Genomic DNA, 24,761 nt, shown 5'->3' with positions numbered 1-24,761 from the left:
CATACGTTACGCGTTGTCTTAGAATTTAGTCTATACAGACATTTGTACTTACGGCTTTTGTTCGATCTAGTGTGGTAGTATTACTACTCGGTATAAGGTCATTAGATCATCAGAACAACAGCCGCGTGTACGTAGGTACGTACGTACACTCATTATTATTTGTACACACGACGATGAATCGTCGACCGATCGTCGTCAGTGTGTTCTTGTCGGTAGTCGTACTCGTACACGTATTATATTCGAATTTTTGTTATACGAATTAGGTTCCTATTACTATAATAGCTGTGCAGTAACATAATAACGATAATGCAAATGATGTTTTCATTTTTTTATTTGATAGTTTGTTTTAATGTGTTTATCACTACGATCTCAGCTTCAGGCGCTTATATTCCAGACGCTTCGTTAAGTGTGGTAAGCATAACAACGCAATCGAGACGTTTTAGATGCCTACATCTGCGTCATTTTTTTTTTTAAATATCCATTTTTAATAACAATTTTTTTTTATTAATCTTTTTTGAAAAATCGCCCACGCTTGGGCAGTCAGGTACCTACTGCAGCCAATATTTTGTAACTGCAGCTGGAAACGTCTTTGAGAATCTTATTTTTAGAACTGTTCGGAGAGAAGCTTTTCAGGATAGTTTTTGTACCACATACAATTCCCGCCGTGTCTTTAATTGCGGTTCAGCACTTTTCTGGCTGACGAAAAAGTTCATACAATTATTCCTAAATTCCCCAACGACCTCCGTATTTGTCGGATGAATCTTGCACAATTGCACCGAGTGACTTCTGGCTATTTCCCAACTGAAAATTTGGACTCAAAAGTGAAGTTTATATTTCTCTCTCCGTCTTTTTGAGTAAAAAATACGTACATTCGGAATACGTTTAAAAAGTTTAACAAGACTGTCGATTATGAAAACATCCAACGTAATATATAATAGTTATTACTTATTACTCTCCGGGGTACCTGCCATTCCACGAAGCAGGATTATCAAAGATGTTCCCAGCTGCAGTTACGAATTGGTTGGAGTGAGTGTACTGTTTATACCAAAGAACGATGTTCCAGCGGGAATGCAATTTAAATTTGTTATTGTAATTCGAAAAAAATCTGAAGACTTTTTGTTACTACACGTACTTGTGATGGGTGTATAATAAACTGTCTGATATTGATTACCTACATTTATAGCCAAAAATAATCAAACGCCACGGCTATCCATCCGAAACTCATATCGTGGACACGAAAGATGGATATCTATTGGAAGTCCATAGGATACCACACGGAAAAACTACTACACAGTACAGAAAATTCCCAGTGCTCTTACAACACGGAATCGTGGCCAGTTCTGCCGACTGGATAATCAACGGGCCTTCAAAAGCGCTGGGTAAGTCTCAATTCAAACACATGGCCGTTTTTATATAATATGTGTTCCTATATGAGTAATATATTATTATCACTCCCAGATAAGACCTAAACGGTGCTGGTTGGTTGTCAAAAATTTGGTTACCACATTTGACCAGAACTTTGTAAAAATATATTGTTAATGTTTAATTTATGTTTATTCAAACGGGATAATACCCAACAACAGTTTTAAGTATAATTTAACAATAACAAGAGGCGTTTAAATAGAAAAAATATGATAAGTACCAGAACAGTAATTACTGCAAAATAAAGATTAGCGAATAAAGAATACTATAAAAACGAATTCACGCATAAAATCGTAATATATAGTTACAAAAAGAATCAATAGAGTTAAAATTAAATATACCAATTTGAGGGCAAGGTATCATTCGCTAATTTCATAGTTCTATTTACAGACGCATTCAGAGCATAATTAGTTGTGAGTATTTGTAAATAAAAAGTATTAGTACACCGAGTTTGGCATTGAGGGATATGGACATTTAAACAATTCAGTAATTCTGACTAGTCTATATTGTGTCCCATTGACCCACTTATACAAAAATTGTAAACCAGCTACATTTCTCTTGACTGGAAGATTGTTAATATTTAGTGTGTATAACAACGGATAATGCCTACATAAAAGCTATTGAATGAGGTTGACGGGAAATAGATATCGCATTTGTATGATATAAAGCAAAGGAATCGATGTTGGATTGCTATTTAAAGCCATTATATATGATTATTGACAGAGGGTGTGTAATTCTTTAGTGCCTAGGCTATATAATTTATTATAGAGTAGAACGTATCATTGTACCAGTGAAAAGTACACATTTTTAAGGTAATGGGGTTAGTAAAGTCTTCACATGTTCTATCAATGAATTCTAGAATCGATGACAATTTTTTTTAAATATTTAAATAATGCCTATTGAAAGTCGAAAGATATAGTCGAGTCAAACGTAACTAATAATAATAATAATAATAATTTTAATTACCCTGCAGTGAAGCAAAGTATCATCTAAATAATAATTGTGGAGAAATGGAGAACACACATTTTTTAAACTTGCTGTACTATCTATGAACAAAAAGTACAACAATAAAATATAAATTTATAAATATGATTTTTTTAAACTATATAAATTATTGTCTGCAGTGATCCGATTGAAGTAAACAGTTTCAAATAAACTGCATACCTAGGTGGGTACAGAGTTTATGATAGGCACTTACTACTTGCAGATTAGATTGTTTCGTCAACTCCCGTACTTAATAAAAACATTTAAAATAAACATTTTTAAAATTTGCTATGAGAAAAATATTATTCAATAAAAAGAATAATACTTATATATACCTATATTGGTCGTGAAAGGTCCGGTCGTTCCCATAAATTCATGGTTAATTACAATTCTGTGCACCGGTTATGAAATATGCCTTGATCCGGGCCTGTAAATTATATTTTATTGATTTATTGTTAAGTAAATAATATATAGCAACAATTTTAAAATTCAGTATTATTAAATTTACATAACATAGGTACAAGGTCAAAGGTGTTTATTTTATCACTAAAGGTATACCCATGCATTTTCTCGGTATAAATACTTAACTAATGTATGTTTTAGATTCTGAGCGGAACAATGAATGTATTGACTTTACAATTATGTGTTTTTTTGTATCTGTCATCATCTTTTAGAACTCTAAAAATGTTTCGATTTTCTAATTACTGCAACAGGATCTTTTTTGGTAGGAAACCTCAGTGAATCTTGATGCTACTTTGAGGGGGTGGGGGATCAAATGTATAATATTCACAATAGTTTACAAAAATGTCAGAAAAAACAAACAAAAAATTAAGGAAAAACTAAGATCGATTTCAAATCAATTTTGTTTTTAGTGTAACCAGGGGTACCGCATATTCGATTGTACTTCATGTTCCCAACCACACGGAGCGCTAAACGCAGTCACCATACTTTTGCATTGAGTTGGTTATCTATAAAGGTATACTTGTCTATGAGTGTAACTGTAAAATAAGCGTACATACATGAAATGTTCACAGATTATTTATATTAGAAATTTCTATGCACCAGCACCATAAAATTGTAAGTTATTTACAAGCATAAGAATGTGTCGAGTTTTATTAGGTTTTTTTTTAAATTGTTGTAGATTACAAATTTTGAGCCCAGTCAATGTTCCTAATAAGTTATTGTTAGTGTACACTTAAAAAAAAATTGATCGTAAATCCACAGTAATTTTTATGATTTGAAATAAAAATTTGTAAATTATTTTGAGTTCATGAAAAAAATTATGTTTATATCTAAGATTTGAATATTTAATACGAGATTCCCCTTACGTTTTCCTACTAAAAAAAAAAAAAACCTATCTGAAAGTCAAATTAATTTTAACAAGCATTTGAACTTCAATTTTTCTTGACATTGGATATTCACCTATTCCTCATAGAACAATTTTCTTATTTTGTTGTAATTGAAAGACGAATAATGATCATAGATAATTGCAATTTTCACCAAGTACCAGTGGAAGATCCAGTGGCTGGGGGGTAATAGGGTAAATAACCCCCTTGATAATTTTCTAGATCCGCAACTGCCAAGTATTTATTTTAGCGTTTTCAATACATGAAAATATTCTGACTTTTTTTAGTTTTTTTTCATAAGTATCATACGTTGTTACAAAAGCAATTTGAGCATATTAAAAATACATAGGCAAGATTGTTTTTATAAGCTTTTAAATTTCAACATTTATAAAATGTAAAATTTGCAAATTATTTTGTTGTTAAAAATTTATAAAATGTTCAATTATTATATCGTCTTCCCTCGAAATCGTTGTATGCAATGATCTTAAATCATTAAATTCAAATTGAACGCATCCGTTACAGACAACCAATCAAAAGTTAATATGCAACTATACAAGTATACAACAGAGCAGTAACCACTTTTTTTAATTTCATATCCCAACAAAGCAGAAAAGCAGAATATTTTTCTGTGAATTCTGGTAAGTACATAAAATTGAATTTTAAACTATATCTAGTGCCTATAGTTAGTTATAACTTTATAAGTATAACTTATTAACATTTTAGAATCGAACTTTGCATACACTATATGGGTTTGAAATTTGACTTTTATAGAGATACACTGAAAATAATATTCTGCTTATATTGTTGGAATATGAAATTAAAAATATATTTTATCGATTAACCGCGAAAATTAATACAATTATATAAGAATGGTCTTTTTTTCATATATATATGCTAGCTTATAGTAATATTTCATAAAAATAAAAAATATGTTATTTTTTTTTTAGCTTATCAACTAGCGGATAATGGATTCGACGTATGGTTAGGAAATTCTAGAGGCAACACGTATTCTCGTGCTCACAAGAGCCTCAGTCCAGATACTGAAGAATTTTGGAATTTTAGGCAAATAATACATTATAGTTTATAATTTTATTATACCTATACTCATAGCCCGGCCTACAAGAGAAGAAATCAAGAAAATCAATTCGTGCACGAGTTTCTTTGTTAGGTTAACTAAACTTAGTAAATGGTAACCGACAACTCGTGGACGTTTTCCACGAGGGACGACAAGTTTTATTCTCTCGTGGGCCGAATTATACAGTAGTGGTAATTCACCAAGTATTCTCACCCCGAAATATCCCCTTTCATAATGAACTAGCTGAACAGCCGAGTTTCGCCTGTGAGCCGTTTTTTTAAAAATCTTATATAGAGTATAGGTAGTATGTACGCTATCTCGGTGTAGACAGTGTAGCGTCTCTATATTACATAACATAGGTACCTAGTTTAAACTATACTATTACAGTATTATCTATATTCTTAAAGCTTTTCTAAACTCAATCGAGTATTGTTTTTTAGTATATATAACCTAACCTGTGGCTTACAAATGGGGTAAGTGGTTTCGGGATACCCGAAATGCACTTAGCTTTCACTCTTGGCAACCCAAAATTCATTTTTTTTTCAAAAGCTCTCCCTGTAACACATTACCACATCTATACTGCTATAAAATTATTATGAGTAATTGAATTCCCCCCCCTCCACCCCCATAAGAAAATTGAATGTACGCCACTGTAAGCTACAAACATATACATTTGGTTTTAAAATATAGTTTCTTCAGTCGAGATTCGATGCCATGATGTAGGTTAAGTTAGGTGAAGTTTAGTAACCTAACATAACCTACGATAGCAACTATTTATAAACAAAAAAAAGTTCACAATTTCTACTATGAATTTGAAAATCCTTGTTTGAGGACCTCTTTAAAACGTGAATTTTAAAAAATCTTTTGTTAGTTGGCCTTGACATCATAAAACGAAACTACTGACCGATAGCTTATTTTATATTTATTTCTGCTAGGCAACCGATTGAGTCACTCAGTCAGGAGAAGGTTTTTTATGTATAAATTACCCAAATTAAAAATATGCATTATTAAAGGATAAAAGGTCGGTTAATGGTCAGACGGCCAGTATGCTTCAATGCTTGGTAAATCACCATGTATATTATTTTGTACTTATAGGTTTTATGTTATTACTTATTGGTTATTAGACATTATTACATTAAGAATATTCACATTGTTGTGTTTGGCGGGTTCAAGCTCAGATTAAATAAATTTTATCTATATAATATATAATTTTACTTATGTTAATTTTAATATTTTTCTTGAAATGTGTCTTTTAAGACAATTTGAAATTAACTTAATTGATAAATAGAATACATAATATAAGTAGCCAATAGGTAAGAACAAAAATATAATAATGATTGTTTTTATGTGGCACAAATTACAATTTTGTTCAGGTAAAAAATGATACAAATTACAATATTCATAGGAACGGAATTGCAGCGCAGGTTACCTACATGATTATCTTTTATCTAGTTTTATGTGTCCAAAGTGCAACCTCAAAAAGTTGACACAAATTACAGAAATTAATTTATAAAAGATGCACTACATTTTTTTCTTTTTTAGTTGTTTTTTGCGCTAATTACATAAGCCTGTGGCCACTTAAAGAATAAAATAGATAGGTATACGCTTATAGATCTCAGAACTTGCCTACTCGTAAACTCTCCAATACCGGTGTACTTCAATAAAATACCTTTTCCAAATCAATTCTGCTACTCCCGTGGACAGATGGTTATCTCCAAAGATAATAAGGTATTATGACATGCTGACGTTTACCCCATCATACTCTCCGATTTCGTATAATATAACGTCTCTGACTCTGACATGATTCATAATATAACGAAAATTAATTACCTAAATAATAATCGTCATTGTTTTTAGTTCTGATTGTAGCATGTATGTAGTATTGCCTATTGGTTTTGCAATTATAAGTTACACGATATAATAAGTGAGCACTGGGCTATGCAGGAAAAGTTAAAAAAAAAAAAATTCGTATAAAAGAAAATAGATACGGCGTTGTAGAAGAAAAGTAAAAATAGTTAACATGACAATTGACAATATCTTACATAAAATATAGGATTTTTAATTGAACTACACTTAATTAATTCACTCATATTGTTATTCGCTGTAGTCAATCTCATAAAAATAAAATTCACTGTTTGTAACGTTGCACTGTTTAATCAAAAATATTTTCGACGAAAATGGGCCATAAAAATGTGTGATGAGCCCAAGTAGGCCAATTTTAGACGGGCGATCTCATACAACTAAAAAACAATATTTTAGGTTAGACTAAGCCCTCCCCCAAATCATCTCCCGATTTCCACCTGTGTATCCATGCACATCCTACCGTAAAAGCGCCATTGCTCCGTACGATGAAAAAGGGCCCCCCATATGCCAAATAATATGGATGCACCAAATTTTTTTTGCAATTTACACTTCATATGTAGAGTACATAAAGGCACATAAAGGAAGATATTTTTTTAATTTTATAATAGATAAAATGTTGTAGTCTTCAACTTTGGGAGTGCCGGAGTAGTACCTACATAGCTACCTGGTATAAAAAATCGGTTCCAGAAAGTACTTTGAAATTCAAAGAAATATCAAGAAAAACAATAAAAACTAGGGGTAGACGGGAATTTTCAGAAATATTGATATTTATTTTGCAGTTCATGAATTCATATTAGAATTCACTTTAGGTAACAAATATAATTTTTCACAAAAATGTCTTAAATGTTTGTACTATTTATAGGCATTTAAAATTGTTTATTTATGTGTGTAATGCAAGTGAAAAAGCTAGAAAATGTAGTAAAAAATTCGTCTCATGTTGTCCATATACGATATATTACAATTGAAAATATATATCGCATAGTCACATTTTTATACGTTTTAAACTTCAGATGTTTACGGCTTTACATGACTCGTCAAAATCACTAAATTATTTTTTTTTAAATTAAAATTGTACTAGAGATGACTTTTATACTAATTATATAACCATATATGTACAGGGTGATTCACCAAGCATGCTCACCTCACTTTTTTCCTTCAATAATTTATTCAAATTCTGGTTTTTGAAATTTTTAAATAAACTCTACTACAATTTTTTCAAATTCTTAAATTTTTTTTTATTACTTAAGGAGTGCCCTACGGCGATACAAAATTACTAACTCTGTTTTTCAAATGAGAACCCCGCTTTTTTACTGTAAATTATTTAGTGGATAATTTTTGGAACAATTTGAATGAGTAGTTTTTTAGTAATTAAAATTTTTGTAGTAAACATAGGTAATAGTCTTTAATGAATGGTTTTACAAAATTATAAAATGGACGTAATATTGGAATTAGTATTTATTATACTTGGGCCATTTTACAAATAATTAATGTTGATAATTTAATATTAATGTTTAAAATGTAAACCATAACCCCTATAGCCCATCTGTCCATAGTCCCTATGACCCTATCTTATAAACTAGTGAGTTAAACCCTGGGCCTTTTATCCTTCGATTCCTTCGAACACAAAGTTAAAAAAGTAAGAACTCAAAAACTACTTGTTCAAATTTTGATTACTATGATACCTGATAGTCTATTTTTTTCAGAAAAATTATCCATTGAATAATTTACAGTATAAAGGGGGGAAGTTCTCATTTGAAAAACAGGAGTTTGTATCTCCGCGCAAGACACGCCTTAAGTAGTACAACAAATCTCAAGAATTTGAAAATATGGTCTTCAAGTAAAAATTCACTTAAAAATTCAAAAAATCATATTTTTTATAGGTTACTGCATTGTTGAAGAAAAAAGGGATGAATTTACTTGGTTAATCGCGCTGTATAACATTTAAAATATAACTTAAATACCTGATAACAATTAGAACAATTATTTTAAAATATTTCTTTCGGAAAATTGATAAATATACTGATGTCTGATAGGTACCTACTGGCTCCTACCTATACTCTATAGTTTATATATTATGTATTATATTATCTATTAATGCTTAAAATATAGAATATTATAAAAAATAAAATATCTAGTACCTAATTTAGTAATTTTACTACAAAAAAGTATCTAACTTAGTTACGTACAATAACAAATGTACCTTTACCTAGGTAATCTATTTACCATCAAATTTCTTAAAAAGTAATTTTGTTAGGGAAGGTAACTTCAAACTTGTAACTAGACATGAGATATTATAAGTATCTTTTTTTTTATAGTTTTCACGAAATGGGTATCTACGATTTACCGGCTACCATTGACTACATCTTAGAGCGCACGAACCAAAGTCAATTATACTACATAGGCCATTCGATGGGATCTTGTATGTTTTTCGTTATGTGCTCTATGCGCCCAGAATATAATCATAAAATTCGAGCGCAAATAAGTTTAGCTCCAGTGGCTTACGTTCATCACATGACTTCCGTTTTAAATAGTTTAGTTCCGTATGCATATCAAATACAAGTGCGTGTAAACGCTTTTAAAATAATTATTTATTTACCTCTTAAATAGCTAAGGTATATTATTTATGTCATTTTTAATTCCAGAAAGCTTCGAATTGGGTTTCAAAGGGAGCGTTTTTACCTCAAAACGCTGCAAGCAAATTAGTGAATAAATATTTATGTGGAGAAGACGCTGTCAATTCAGCATTGTGTAAAAAGTATATTGTCTACAAAATGTTTGGGGAGGATACTGTTCAATTTGATATGGTAAATCACTTAATTGCATTTACACCTGTGTAGAACCTGGAATCAAGCTAAATAATATATAGTTTTTCATTTTCCATCGGCTCAAAAGCCAGTTTACATCACGGACCTATATATTATAATATATAGCCTAGTCTGTGGTTTATATCATATTGTTCCTTCTACTCTCTAGAAATTATTTAGTCTATAAACCTATGTAAAAAGTAATGCACCGGGATGTTTGGACCTTATCATTTACGTGATTAATTATCCTGGATCTGGATACTTTTAAGCCGGTTTAGTCTAGAGAATTTCTTGATTGTCTCCGTCTTACAAATAGGCTACATACCAAATTTTAATTAAACAATTTCAATTGTGTTGTTATATCTTTAATATCAGAGTAAATTAACTTTCAATCAAATTTCGACCATTATCTGTTCGTTTGTTATTTATATTTTCATGAAGTTTAAAATACCTATTGTAAATTTGTAAACAATTAACAAGACAAGATAGATTATGTTCTCACCTTTAACTTTTAAGGTTTGACAATATTTTATTGTTTTAATTCACTCAAAATATTTAAACGAAGACAAATTTTGATATGTTGTGCAGTAGTAATACCTACAAAAATATAAAAATTATAAATAAACAATCTTTTTTCTTCATTAGACTTTACTTCCCATTATACTTGGTCACAATCCAGCTGGTACGTCAGTGAAAACTTTAATTCATTTTGCACAAGAAATCACTACAAGTAAATATAATACTCTAGACTTAAATTAACGATAATTTAATTTCTAAAAATAATATCTTTTTAAGAAAACTTTCAGCAATTTGATTTTGGGAAAGAAAAAAACCTTGAGGTTTATAATTGTTCACATCCACCAAAATACAATTTGAGCAACATAATTGTTCCCATCGCCTTTTATTATGCTAAAAACGATATACTAGCAGACCCTGCAGTAAGTAAAAATTATTTGTATTTTCTCATAATTGAACCACCTATTCGGGATATGACATAAGTTAATAAAAGCTAATTCGGAGAAAACAAGAAAAAATGATTTTTAAGCTATCAGTGATACATGTTTATTTCTCTTTCAAACTGATTATTTACAGTGGTAAAATTAAATATTTTTATTGAAAATGTTCACACATGATCCATCTATCATTAATGGATAACACATTCCACTCAATATCTCAATTAGCGATATTTTGTGACTTACGTTATTTCTCAAATATGTGTTTCAACAAGAGATAGGTTAAAAAACACATAATAATATTTAAATTAAGTAATTAATTATTCTATATCATAAACATGCCAACATATTTAACAAATGTAACTAGATATTTAATTTATCTTGTATCTAGGATGTGGTGGAGTTGTATTCCCATTTACCTAACAGATTAGGGTTACATCTCATCAAATTTGATAAATTCAACCATGTTGATTTCCTGTATAGTAAAAATGTTACTGATATGGTATACCAAAGTGTCATGAATACAATATTTAAAGCTGAATTTGATGATTGGTCACCAGAGTTTGATAATACAACTTCATTTAATTCCATAAATTACAATAATCAATGCAACGACGAAAGAAATGCAAGGACAACAAACAATGGTTTTTGGCTTAAAATTACTTCATTTATAAAAAAGAAAGAAGTTCATCCATTAAAAAGTTTTATGGGAGAAGATAAGGAAGAAAATGTTAAATCAAGGAACACAATTTTAACGGCTTGGAATCAAACATATTTTGAATAATAATTTTAATATTTATAAACAGATTACATGTCATTTTTTTTTATTATTGAAAATTATCTTCATTTTTAAATGAATTAAAAATACAGAAATTGCTTAATTTATTAATGTGTAAGTATGTACAACTTAAACTAAGAACTTCATTCACTTATTTTGTTAATGGAGTGAAAAAATTTAAAAATAATAATCAATTTTACACTTCCAATCCCTTATTAGTATTTTGATCTTGACCTAGAACATATAAATTCAATTTTTAATTTTAATATTTAAGAAAATAATTTAGTGAATAAGAAGGGTTGTACGCCTGTTTTTGTTTTTTTACATTAATAGATTTGTTTTCTGATCAAACAAGTTTAAAAAACAATTCTCGCAAATAACAGACACGAGTTTTATTTATATATGAAAAAAAAACAGTATCTCTCTACATTATTTAATACATTAAATATTACTAATACTCAAAAAAAAATTGTTTAATTACTTGTAATCATCTCGATCTCTTCTTTTACTGCTACCATATTTTGGACTTCTAGAAGAACTAAAACAATAATTATTTCTTAGAATATACAATAAGGTAACTAAAATTTATGTTCATTACCTTTTTTTATAATCATCTCTTCGACTTACATAAGGTGATCTAAAATTAAGACAAAATAAACAATAGTATTTGAATATAATTAAAATATATCATTGAGATTGAAAACATATTTATTTAGTATAATAGTATGATTTAAATTACCCTCAATAAATTATGAAATAATTTATGTCCATTGAACACTTCATTTCCTACCATTATATATATTTTTTATGTAATTAATAATTATAATTGTTGTAATAGGTACATCATGTTTACAGTGATATTTAATTTATACGATACCAACTTACAAATACATTTATGTATTTAAATTTTAAAAAATAAATACTTTTCCTTCTACTTCCTAGTATATAACATTAATGACCAGAAAAAATTGAAGACTATTTTTCCAAATTATTTAACCTTTTTTTTGGTAAAATTTTAAAAATTAAAAATTTATTAGCAATTAAGCTTCTATGTAATTAGTATATATTGTCTTTAATAATTATTATTTATTCTGACCTTTCTCGAGAGTTTGTATGACTAGGCTTGCGTTCATAATCTCTATCGCGGTAATCTCTATGTGATCTTTCTCTACGTTCAATTCGTTCTCGAGGCCTTGAAGTGTCAGATAAGTCTCCTCTATTTCTATGGTCTTCTCGATCCCTACTAAAATATTATATGCATGATTAATTTAAGTTAAATCAAATTAAAAACTATTATTGTATTACCTGAAATTCTTTTCAGGTATATTAATTCTTCTAGGTGCTTCTTCAACTACTGGAGGATACTTTTCACTCATTTTCTTTTCCATTTGTTGCTGAAAACAATGTAAATGATACTTAATATTTTTCATGATATTCATTGTTTTATAGTTAAGATTTAAAAGTATTAAATATGAATGTGTTTAGCCGACATACCTACCTGAATGGGAACAGGGATTCTAGGGAACAGTGTTGAATACCATTCTAATTTAAACAAAAAGCTCTTTAATATATTGCCAATTGTCATTGTTTGACCACCTCCAGCTCTTACATCCATTTCCTAATGTAATGTCAATTAGTATATTTTGAATGAAAACATGTAGATAAATTAACCTAACTCAATTACTTCAAAAAAATTTAAACTCAATAAAGTTTACCTCTTCGTCGTCTAAGAAAGATTCATACCAATCCCATAAATCACCAGGGGGCTGAGTATACCTAAAACAGAGTATTTAAAAGCTATTTAATTTAAAACCACATAACAGGAAATTAATTGTAAACACATAACAGGAGATAGGAATACTTTCAGGACTGTTATTATTCTTGAAACAATTATCCTCCACTATACACTTTGGGATAGTTTGATCAAAAACTTACCTGATGTACATAAAACCCAAAGCACGTATATAAGGTGAATCGCAATGGGTAATTAGCCCAGTTACCTGCTTGCGAGTCAATTTCAGTGTGAACAGTTTATACAGAAGACAGAACGCTGTAGATACTATTCCACCGGCACCAACTCCTCTGACCTAATTAATATTATAAATAATAATTTAGATTAAAGTCTAGTTATATTATTAGTAAGAATAATTATTTAAATTAAAATCTTACACCGCCACACATTCCAGTCTGTCCAGAGGTCTTACGGCTACCCTTTTCCCATGGCTCAAGATGTTGAACTTTATAATAAATTTCATCAATAACTTCATGGTAAGTTTTCAATTCATATAAATTTACTAAAATAATAAAACATATATTATTCAGTGTATAAAATTATCTAATAGAAACCTTGATACTGAACATCAAGAATTAAAAAAAAAAAAATTACAGCATTCATAAATTTGATAACTTACTATAGTTATTTATGAATTATATTTTTGATGATTACCTTTAAAATAATGAGATGATTGAATATTAGTTAAAATTAGAGTATTTAAATTCATTGTACGTTCATTGCCCCAAATTGGCATGGTATTGTTCTTTCTAGTCAAAATACTTCCTTTAGATTTAGACTGGTAATCATTGTCATATCCTAAACAACAATTTTTACAAAATGTAATTTCTTTAATGATATATTATTATTTATTAGCAACATTATTTGATACAATATACTATAGTTATTTCTTTAGCACTTGAGTTATGAATACTTAATAAAATAAGTAGACCAACTCATGATTTTGAACAAGGTGAAGAAATTGTTGATTTTATAGTAATATACTTTGTATATTTTTATTAATGTAATAAAAACCCAAATAATTAGTTTTACTTATTCTGTCTAATATCAGCATTTTAAGCCCGAGACTCCAACCATTAACATATAAATATTAACAGGCATTATACAAATTTTCAACATAAGTAGATTAACCTATTGTATGTTCTGTGCTACTAATACATTTTAATATTGTCTCAATAGCTCAAATCAAAAAGTCAACCAAATTTTTTCAGAGATTAATCCTCATTTTTAATTAAAAATAGACTGTTTCTCTCTTCAAGTTCTGAAATTAAAACAATTTATACAGAATTTTTTTATATTTTTTCCTATTTTTATTTGTTTACGATAAGGTTTTAGACAATATATATTTAAATATATTTTTTTATTTCAAGCGAAATGTTTAGTTGCAACTGCAAGAAAAGAAAAAAATCTACAATTGTGGAACGATTTGTAATGCATATACCATACTTTTATATAGTTTATGAGATCATAAACATCCTAACCCTTCCCATTAGTTATGAGCAACAAAAATATTAAGATTATTACGCAGATTTACCGTTAATATTAATTGCAAAAGTATGTGCTATCAGATGAAATATTTCATAGAATTAGGATGAGATATCACGGCCATGAGGTAAAACATAGACTTTTTGGTATGAATACTGTTTAATAATTATGGTAGTTTTCAATAACAAGAATTTTGAAATTTAAGTCGTTAACCTCATGTGTTGATCCATTTACGACATAATATTCCTACCACACTTTTTTTAGCGCAATTTTTCAAGGAAATAACAAATTAAGAAAAAACTGTCTACATTTGATTTTTAGTTAATAAATAAATGTTGATTTATAGGAGTTAAGAAATGAAAAGTTTCCTAGAATGGTGTGAAAACATAACAGAACATACAATATGTAACTATAGTCTACTAATATGCACAATCCAGTAATACTCTAGGTCCTAGAGTTATTTTATTAAGTCTAGGTTATCATTTAAAAATACAAATTTTCTAAGATAACTAGAATGTATACTATAAAAATTTGGTATTTATTAGGTTGAATATTAGGTAATTGAACATTTTCAACCCTCTCATGGGTGATTGTTTGGTATACATTTCACATTTTCATTTCATGTACATGCAGTCATGTATGTTAGTATTCTTTAATGATAAAGTAAGAATATTTTCACATAATCTTAGGAGGTTGATGTACATCTTACCTTCATTTTCGTAACTCACTTCCATGTTATTGGTAAATTATTTATTTTTGCTTGTAGCAATTAATTATTAGCAGTATTAAATATATAATATGTACTTCTTGTTATGGAAAAAATTAAGATCTAAGATACAAAACAAAACATTATACAATAACAAAAGCCAATAGCCATAAGGTTTGTAAAAAAAATTACAAAAACATTAAATGGTTTGCGCATGCGCCAATTAATAGTACAGTGTAGCCATATATTAACCGTTAATAGATAATAATATATCATATTCTGTGATATTACCAAAACCAAAATATTTGTATTTTGTAAAACAATGTTCCGTTAATAAATTCCATCAAAAATTGAAATAATCTACCTTTTACCTACCTAATAATATAGCAGTTCTGTGCTAATACCTATTATATTAGCATAATAGCATAGATTAAATATAGTATATTTAATCTATGATGCATGTTACAACTCATACACCGACGTACCTCAAATAATTACATACTTTTACGCGGGTATATAAATATATAATAGTCGATACTATAATATGTTTTTTTGTTAGCAATATAAAATTTTTTAGAAATACGGGTTCTGGGCCTTGGTGGGGGGCGTGTCCCCTAGGGCCCCCCCTGGGCTCGGGCTCGGACTCCGATACGAGGTACGTAACAACGTAACTATTCCGTTTCGAATTTTTCTTCTTGAAAATCTTAGGAGTGAATCGACCTATTACGAATCTTGACTGCTTTTGCGATTATTCAGTTTATGTTTATACGTGAGTTATGATCATTTTTAATTTACGCCATACTGTAGTGTATACTCATAACTTTCTAAAAATTGAACTATAGTAAAATCCCCAGATATAAATAGATAGTGTACTCACTATCAAGTTCCATAAGATCCACTCTAATTTATAAATTAACGAAGAAAACGTGATTTGTTGAGCGTTACGCTTCTATAATAAACCGGTAAGGCGAATGTAAGTATGCAACAAATGCCTGTTAAGCGTCAACAAATTTAATCTGATGAAACGTCGAATGTACAATGGTACAATACTACAATAATTATACGTCTTAAGGTTTTAGAAACTGTCAGAATAACCCTTGACAAAGAAAAAATTAAAAAACAATAAAGTAATATAATTATATAAAACGTCACGATCTGTTAAATAAGGTTCTTGCTTAGTTCAAAGGCCACATTTATTCAATAGTTGTCTTCAAAAGTTCAAACCTCATTAATCCTTAACAAAAGTATCACCAATAAGGCAAAGGTAGTTCTTAATCAAATTATCAATTTACATTAAACTTCCCCATCCACTACATATTATATTGTTCTATTCAGATTTATAGAAGGAATGAATAATTCAACAATGCAAAAAACAAAAATTGAATGCCGTGAGCAATGAGTACTTTTCACCTATGGATATTGATATTTTAATTTTAACGCGAGTTATGAGTATTTTGAAATTGTAAATTTTTTATTCATCTTAAAATAAAAAGCCTATGCGGTTGCCTAGATAATAATCTTACCTTTAGATTTTATGAGGTCAAAATTCACTTTAATTTTTAAATTAACAGAGCTATACGCATTCTGTCGAGTGTACAATTTGCGAAGTTACGCACTTGTATGACAGACACACCACATGCAGGTATCATGTCCTCATAACTAAGCTTAGTATCATCCTATTAATACCATATTCAACTATAGTATAGTACAATGCTACTGCAAAAAATTACATACAAATGGGCAGCAAAAAAAAATATGTATGATAAATATATATTAACATATCGTATTTTAAATGAGTTTACTATGATAAAAAAAAATATTAAACATGCACCATTTATATGACTGTATATGAATTATCTGTTCAATATCTATACTGGTAAATAGAATATTCTTATTAACTCAAAAATATGTACTCGCTGGACAATGGATTGTGTTAAGTTTTCAATCATTAGTAAAATGTTTTTTTGTAATTTAATTTCAGATTAATATAGTGTAGATCATGTTCGAGTGTCATGGGTCATTAAGTATTATAAATGAAAATCAACATAAAATATCAATTTTTTTCATGTTTTATTAGGTGAATGTCGTTTACATAAATCTTATTGTTTTTGCGCCAGTTCCTTTTCTTTTGCTTTTTCAATTTTGGCGAGACGACACGCAGATTTAGCACCCAAAACACCACCACCCCAATGACGTTTGAATTCGTCAAATCTTTCATTAAAGTTGTTCTTAATAGACTCCACCAGTTTAGCTAGAGAAGCTCGGTCACCTGTATCCACCTATTTTAAAAAAAAAAAAACATTAAAATTGTTGAAAGTACATATGGATTATTAAATTTACTTGTGTAATAGCTAAAGCAGTACAGTTCTTACGACGAACAAGGTTTCCCAACCTCCATTTTCCCTTAATGATGCAGTATGGGACTCCCATTTTGCGGCATAATGCTGGTAGATATATTACCAACTATAAAAAAAATTGTTATTAAATACAGGTCCTCAATTTTTTTAAATACTAAAATAAGAACCTCCAAAGGATCCACATCATGAGCAATGATAACTAATTGCGCTTTTTTTTGTTCAACGAGGTTTACAACTGTGTTGATTCCTTGACGAATAACATTAGGACGCTTTGTTGGTTGATCTTCCTTTGTTTCTATTTTATCTTCAGCTCTTTTCTATATAATATATAAAAAAAGTTAGAAGACAAAAAGAAATATTTTTACACATTTAATAGATTTTTTTAGTACCTGCAATCTCCTTTTCTTCATTGCAGCTGTTTCAGGTCTGTATTTTTCCATCAGTTTAAATAACTGAGTTACTAAAAAATGTAAATAATAAATATCATATATATATATTATCATCATCAAAATATCAATCTTAAGCTTAAACTTTGTATTTACCAGTAGCTTTGTCTGCTGCGTACGAGAATTGATTGATTGGTGGAGGAATTTTGAGCCTTCTCTGAAGAACAGACTTTTGACGTTGAATACGAATGTAATTTGGCCATTTCACAAAACGACTTAAATCTCTTTTGGGTTGAATGTCTTGACCTATAAAATTATTTAAGCAACTTATTATTTGGACGTAGGTATCAACATGAAAAAAACATAAATTTTTTATACATAAATAATATTATCTTTATAGTCAAATTGCTCAGTGTTAAAAAGCTCATAAATTATACACTCATAGATACTATCAATAATTATAGAACTCATCATGGCAATTGGAGTTAAGAAATAAATAAAAATTATTCCAACTAAAATAAAACAAGCATATAAAGAGTAAAATTGCATCAAACAAAGTAAAAATCAATTTCTTTACATGCAAATTTAAGAAAATCCAACAGTCTATGATCATAATACTCTAATGCCTACATATGTTTTTGCTCAGGGTTAAAAAGCTCATTAAATGTACTTTCATAAAATTGTTCAACAGAAATATTTTAACATCATAGCAAGTTCTCAATTCAATGTATATAAATATTTAAAATTAACTACACTTTAGTTTGCCACTATCACTTTAAAACGTACCTATTATTTCATAAAAACATATTTTTAAGTCCTACCGCATAAACACATCTGTATTCAATATCGACCAGCAGTTAACTTGTCAACATTAGAAAATTAATTTTAAATCTTTGATCAATAATAGCCATTACCAAAAAAACAAACAATTTGTCAGAGTTAAAAAGCTCGTAATGTGTATTTGATTATCATTGTAAATCAATCAATAAAACTCATCATTCAAAAATTTAAATACATACAAGCTCAGAATGTCATTTTCAACATTACTCTAAACATACTTTAATTGTATGAAAAGTTCCGTTGAAGAAATTCAAGCATCATGGCCAAAGTTAATGTATTTTATAAATTAACTTATTTTAACATAATTGTATAGATATTTAAAATATTGAACTTAAACCCTACCATAATAATTTTCAGTTTCTCCAAGTAAAAATACAAATTTAAAGCATAACAAAATAAGACGGGTTCCTCCACTTATCCCAATACAATTATCTAAACAAACTATATTCTAATTGAAACAATGGGTACATTAGAGTTGAGTTATAATGAATAATATATAAAGTTAAAATCCAATTTCGCTCAGTATGTCAGTTACAGCATTACTTTAAATAAAACTACCAAGTAGAATTCATTTTATTCAGGTGAAGAAATTCAAGCATCATTGCGATTAAATATTTTTTCATTGGTACTCAAATATTTATATTTTATACCTGTCTGGATAATTTAGGGGCCTTAAAATAAATAATAAATAATCAAAAATAAAATAAACTTACCAATTCCGAAGTTCCTGGGTCTTTTTTCAAACAAAGGGTTAACAACCTTCTGTTTAAGAACCTTTTTTGGTTTCTCACTGACGAGAGGTGCTGGGGCGATCTTCGCTTTCTTTCCGACCTTTTTACTGGAGCTCGGCTGGAATGAAAAGTCATGTTAGTGTACTAATAATTTACAAAGTATCAGATTGTTATTTATATTTGAAATATAAAAGTTGAATAAAAATGATATGAATATCAGAGTAGTGAAGCTGTTTAGTAATCTAAATAATAAATGTTCTGGACGCAGATTCGGGTCTTAGATCATGTACATATGAAATAAAAGCAATGATAAATAGTTTAAAACTACGAGGGTATATTTATACTTAAAATATAGTACAACTACCTTCTTTGGAGCCATGATGACAAAAAACCAAACGATCAACCAGATAAACGAGGATATAAATGCGAATAATCGCAAAAGAAAATGAATGGACGAACCTTGTAGACACTTCGGTTCAAGAAGAACATTTGTAAATTATAGGTTATATTGACATACCTCCAAAACTCCAGACAGCGCTGTGTAGTGTGTTGTGTGTGCTCTTAACTCATAGAAGAAAAAGTAAAGTAACAATTTATTATCATGGACGAATAGACCCTAACGCTTCAAATTCTCTGATAATACTTGTGATAATATTATCAACACATTGTTATGATTAATTACAAGCAATGCATTTAATATTATAATAATGATTATTGATTACTATATTAAATTTTATTAATCATCCAATAATTAATAAACCAAATAAATTAAATCTTTAATAATTTACACTCTTTAATTTAGACATCAGACATTACAATTTATTGTTATGCTGTATTAAATATTAATACTATAGGAGATACATTGTAATTAGATTTTATAAATTTTAAAATTATTGACATTATTCATTTGTATTATTAGTTCCCAAATATGTTAAATTTGTTTTAGTTTTGTTCCTTAAAAGCTTAATTAATTAGTTATAATTGTATGTTATCTGTTGTAGGTGTTTAATTAAAAATATATGTCAATATAATATAAATAAATAAATATATATGCAATGTCTGTCACCAAGTCTTATACAAACCGGTTAAAAAGTGATGTGAAATGTATGCTGGAAAATTTTGAAGGTAAGTTATATGCGCAACTAAAAATCCATTTTAGTTTGATAAAAAATCTTCAATTAAAAGTCGATATTATTATCTATATTTCTTTTTATTGTTTGCTGCAAATTGATTGTATAACTATAATTTATCTTAATACAGATAATATCATGGAGAAGGACATTTTATTATTTATGGTTATTTTAAATATTGGTTAAATGATATTTTTGTCCAGAAGACTTGCTCCTCCTATTTTCAATAATGATGTGGTTTCTTTTAGCATTGTACTCAGGGGAAATCTCTGACAAGAAGTCCACTTTGTAAAAAGTTAAACAATAAGTCCAGACTCATTTGTTTTATTGTAAGACAAAATATTCTATTTCATTTTTATTAATAATTATCAAAACATTTTGGCTTTTAAATATTTTTCAGTATTATTATAATTTTAATAATTTTACTATATTTATAAAAGCTAAAAGGTTTATGTTATCTTACTTTTATACTGACTATTATTTTGTATAATAAGTATAAGGAATAAGTAATTAAACATAATATATTAATATTGAATAAGATAATTAATTACATTTTTTTAATGAAAATTTAGTAAAATATTTTGTTTTTCGAACCTAAAAATGTGCTTGGACTTTTTAACCAATTACTTATAGGATTTTATACAATGCATCATTCTTAATAATTGGGATAACTGCTAACTATAAGCTGTTTTTAAACATGATATAATTTTCGAAATGTTGTTGCTCTTATTCAGAGTTTACGAGCTTATTGCAGACTTCCACCATTACATACTAACAATTGAGTATCAATTGCATTTTAAAATTGTTAAACCAAAAAGTTTATTTTTAATAATTATCATTCTATGATACTGACTTATATGCAAATATGCATTAGTTTTTGCCAAAAATTAGTTTAATCAATCAAATTTAAAAGCAATTAATAATAATTTATGTGTAATAGAGGGTATTCCGTGAAGATATACTCATTAGCATTAGAGAGGAACTCGCCGCCCTTACAAAAACCATTTTTTTGCCATTATACCTATAAAAGTATAAACTAAAAAAATGATTAAAATTCATGAAATTAATGAAAAATAAACTCTGCAAAACGGATATTATCTTCAACTGTTTCAGAAATGAAAAAATAAAATATATTTATTATCTCAGGATATATCACAATGTGTAAATCCTCGCGGGATAACTTTTTTAATAAGTACATATTTTAAGTATACTCTGGTCAAAATAAGATCATTACCCGGCAGCCAAATTGTGTTCATGGGCATGGCTTTGTTCCAAAGCATTGGTCTTGGGCTTCAAATTGGTAGGGAAAGTGTCTAACATGCGCCTGAGCGCTGCCCAATGGAAATTGGTCGCCTCCGGGTAATTATCTTTTTTTGAACAGAGTATAGTAATAGACTGATCAACCTTCTGCTTCACCTTGAATTATTTGTGTGTATTATTTTATTTATTTTAGTGTTGTATCTATAAAGTAACTGCTTTTTAGAAATATAAAACCAAATACAATATAATTTATAGAATTTATTTCATATTTTTAGGTATTGTAAAACTGTGCAAGACTGATGATGATCAAACACAAATTTCTAAAGCTACCCGAAGCGAATTAATAGCATTTGAAATGGAAGTCAGAGCAGCCAACATTGTTCGTGCTGGGGAGTCGCTTTTGAAACTAGTTTCAGATATGAAGCAATATCTTATATTAAATGATTTCCCATCAGTCAATGAAGCTATTGCTCAAAATTCAAAACTTTTTCGCACCAAACAAGTGGAATGCGATCGCAAACTAACAAGTCTAGTTGATGATATGTCAACAGAATTGTATGAACTCGAAGAAGAATATTATACATCAAATTATAAATAAAGAGTAGGTTCTTAAAATTGTTATTTATTTATTGTAATAGGTATAAAGTTTTCCCCCCTCAGCCATTACACTATTTAGTATTTAATAAATTACTTATGAGTTATTATTTATAGAACATAAAAATATAAAAATAATAAAATAACAAAAACTGCTGCAGCGGTAAGTTTTATATACATTGACTTTAGGTTGAGATTGGTAGCTTCTTTTTTATATTTTTTTGATAATATTGATAAGTTTTGGGCTTTTGTATCAAGTTCTGAAAAAAAAAATACAAATATTTCATGTTTATTTTTGAATAAAGTATAACATGCATTTATTAATATTAATTTATTATTCCTACAATATATAAATTTAAATTATTTTTAAATTAAGTTACTGTTACTATTTATTTCTATGGACTATAAACTAATTTAAAAACAATGGTTTGTTATATAGATTGCAATAATGAAATTAATGAACAGAATTCTACAGTCTACATTTTTTATATAAATCAAATCAAGATAAGAAGTGCTGAACATTGGATTTAAACAGACAAACACAAATAATTACTCGAATATACAGAGTTAATAAAAAACATAAATCAAATGCCAAATTAATTGTAATGTAGTTCAGGATACAACAGTTTAAAATTTTTAAATGCAGATTCTTGTAAAATTGTCATGAGTATATAATTGATATAATTATATTATTATTATTATATTATGTACATTGATTATATGCTTTCACAATATTAAATTGATAAAATATGTTTCAATATGACATTATTATGGAAAAAATTTAAGTTTAATTTATACATATTTTTAATTATATTTCCTTTTTGAAAAAAATTTTTTTTTCTTTTCACAATACTTACTTCAAACCCCTGCCAATATTCACTAATCAAAACCATCTTTTGAATTAATTTTTATTATTTATTATCAGACATATACCTAATTCATCTAATTGTAAGAAAAAGTAGACTAAAAATATATTACCTGATAAGACAGTGCCTCTTTGTAATACATCATCAATATTTTGAACCATTATTCTTTGTACATCTTGAAGTTCATTATTTAATGAATTTAGATTTCTTCGTACTCTAGAATCTATATAATTTTTCTTTGCTTTTTGAATATAATTATCTAAAATGATCAAAATGTTTAACTAATATTTTTATTAACAGGTTATAACATATTAATATGGGTATTTAAAAAAAATTGTGAGATTTCAATAAAGATAATAATATAAGTAAAGTCAAGTAATCAACTCCAAATAATTTAAATTTCTTTAATCTGCATTAAATTTAAAAGTTACAAAGAGTTGACAGTACTTGGATACATAAAATCACAATAAATTACCAAATTCAATAAGAGTGTAAGGCCGTGAAACTGTTGATACTTGTCGTCCATACAGCTTATTGAATTCAGCTGCTATGTCTTCCAGAAAACTGAATGCAGAACGTTTTGAGAAGTTTTTTTCACACAATACCAAGTAACAAACATCTCTTTCAATTAAATAGCTAAAATATTTCATATCATAGTATTGAGATTTGAAAATTGATAAATTATATTTGCATAATACTTACTGAAAGTAGTAAGGTACAGATTCAATTGTGCACTGTTTTGGAGACTGAAAGTTTAATTTTTTGAAAAGAAGTTTTGCTTGATTTTGATATTCAATTAATTTTCTTCCGACCTATATGAGAAATGAAATTGATTAAAAATTGTAACATTATTTATTTTCAACAAACTATTAACCAAACTAATTCATAATAATATATTTTAAACAGTTCTCAAAAAAATACCTGTTCGTCATCTTGCATAGATGCAGCTAATGGTAATCCGTCAGGAATTCTAGCTATCATAGTTAACAAAACCATATTTAGATGCAAAATAATCACTCGAAGAATGTAAGCACAATGTAAATTCCAAGGGTATTTATACTACTATTGGTACAATAAATGTATTTAAAATGTTTAAAAAGAATGAAAATATGAAATGTAGGTACGTGTTGGAATTATTTGTTATCCAATCGGTGTTATCATCGTCGATTTCACGATAATCATAATACCCATTGACACGTATCTTTGTTAGTGTTATCTCATTCATTCGGTACGGTACAAAAAATATTGTACATATTTTGTACCATGAACATAATAATTGATTTGTACCCATAGAGATAACTATATTATAAGAATAATATTAATAATAATATTCTGATTTATGGTTATTATTACCATTGAGTATAATAATAATAATATTACCATTTTAAT

The 24,761-nt window shown here is 28.1% G+C and overlaps 5 protein-coding genes across 6 annotated transcripts; 2 read left to right on the top strand and 3 right to left on the bottom strand.

Moving 5' to 3' along the window:
- The first annotated feature begins 99 nt into the window (after positions 1-99).
- Positions 100-11,300, top strand: LOC111041940 (gastric triacylglycerol lipase-like). The gene is made up of 8 exons (XM_022326395.1): positions 100-411; positions 1,184-1,379; positions 4,700-4,814; positions 9,006-9,249; positions 9,333-9,494; positions 10,140-10,224; positions 10,290-10,432; positions 10,839-11,300. The coding sequence occupies exons 1-8, from the start codon at positions 307-309 to the stop codon at positions 11,229-11,231; spliced, it is 1,443 nt and encodes a 480-aa protein (XP_022182087.1). The 5' UTR covers positions 100-306; the 3' UTR covers positions 11,232-11,300.
- LOC111041941 (pre-mRNA-splicing factor 38B) lies at positions 11,255-15,357 on the bottom strand. Of its 2 annotated transcripts, none has more exons than XM_022326397.1 (11): positions 15,212-15,357; positions 13,672-13,815; positions 13,395-13,519; positions 13,161-13,312; positions 12,941-13,001; positions 12,724-12,843; positions 12,531-12,619; positions 12,322-12,465; positions 11,824-11,862; positions 11,707-11,763; positions 11,255-11,459 (listed from the first exon to the last, which is right to left on the bottom strand). In XM_022326397.1, the coding sequence occupies exons 1-11, from the start codon at positions 15,234-15,236 to the stop codon at positions 11,441-11,443; spliced, it is 975 nt and encodes a 324-aa protein (XP_022182089.1). In that variant the 5' UTR covers positions 15,237-15,357; the 3' UTR covers positions 11,255-11,440. The 2 variants fall into 2 exon arrangements, with proteins under 2 accessions (XP_022182089.1, XP_022182088.1); XM_022326396.1 differs by having other exon boundaries at positions 11,385-11,459; positions 12,322-12,468.
- A 1,902-nt stretch (positions 15,358-17,259) lies between these two features.
- LOC111041942 (60S ribosomal protein L7a) lies at positions 17,260-20,045 on the bottom strand. Its single transcript, XM_022326398.1, has 7 exons — positions 19,887-20,045; positions 19,505-19,640; positions 18,108-18,257; positions 17,955-18,025; positions 17,733-17,882; positions 17,549-17,671; positions 17,260-17,487 (listed from the first exon to the last, which is right to left on the bottom strand). Exons 1-7 carry the CDS (start codon positions 19,899-19,901, stop codon positions 17,308-17,310), a joined length of 825 nt encoding a protein of 274 aa, XP_022182090.1. The 5' UTR covers positions 19,902-20,045; the 3' UTR covers positions 17,260-17,307.
- Positions 20,046-20,256: 211 nt separating this feature from the next.
- LOC111041944 (mediator of RNA polymerase II transcription subunit 22-like) lies at positions 20,257-23,212 on the top strand. Its single transcript, XM_022326401.1, has 4 exons — positions 20,257-20,386; positions 20,524-20,647; positions 22,188-22,513; positions 22,946-23,212. Exons 2-3 carry the CDS (start codon positions 20,578-20,580, stop codon positions 22,508-22,510), a joined length of 393 nt encoding a protein of 130 aa, XP_022182093.1. The 5' UTR covers positions 20,257-20,386; positions 20,524-20,577; the 3' UTR covers positions 22,511-22,513; positions 22,946-23,212.
- LOC111041943 (vesicle-trafficking protein SEC22b-like) lies at positions 22,515-24,532 on the bottom strand. The gene is made up of 5 exons (XM_022326400.1): positions 24,294-24,532; positions 24,075-24,184; positions 23,848-24,008; positions 23,485-23,631; positions 22,515-22,766 (listed from the first exon to the last, which is right to left on the bottom strand). Exons 1-5 carry the CDS (start codon positions 24,366-24,368, stop codon positions 22,618-22,620), a joined length of 642 nt encoding a protein of 213 aa, XP_022182092.1. The 5' UTR covers positions 24,369-24,532; the 3' UTR covers positions 22,515-22,617.
- Positions 24,533-24,761: the final 229 nt, after the last annotated feature.

The sequence above is a fragment of the Myzus persicae genome, unplaced genomic scaffold (assembly GCF_001856785.1).
Source record: "Myzus persicae strain clone G006 unplaced genomic scaffold, MPER_G0061.0, whole genome shotgun sequence".
Lineage (NCBI taxonomy): Eukaryota > Metazoa > Arthropoda > Insecta > Hemiptera > Aphididae > Myzus > Myzus persicae.
This window is presented reverse-complemented; position numbering and strand designations above follow the sequence as displayed.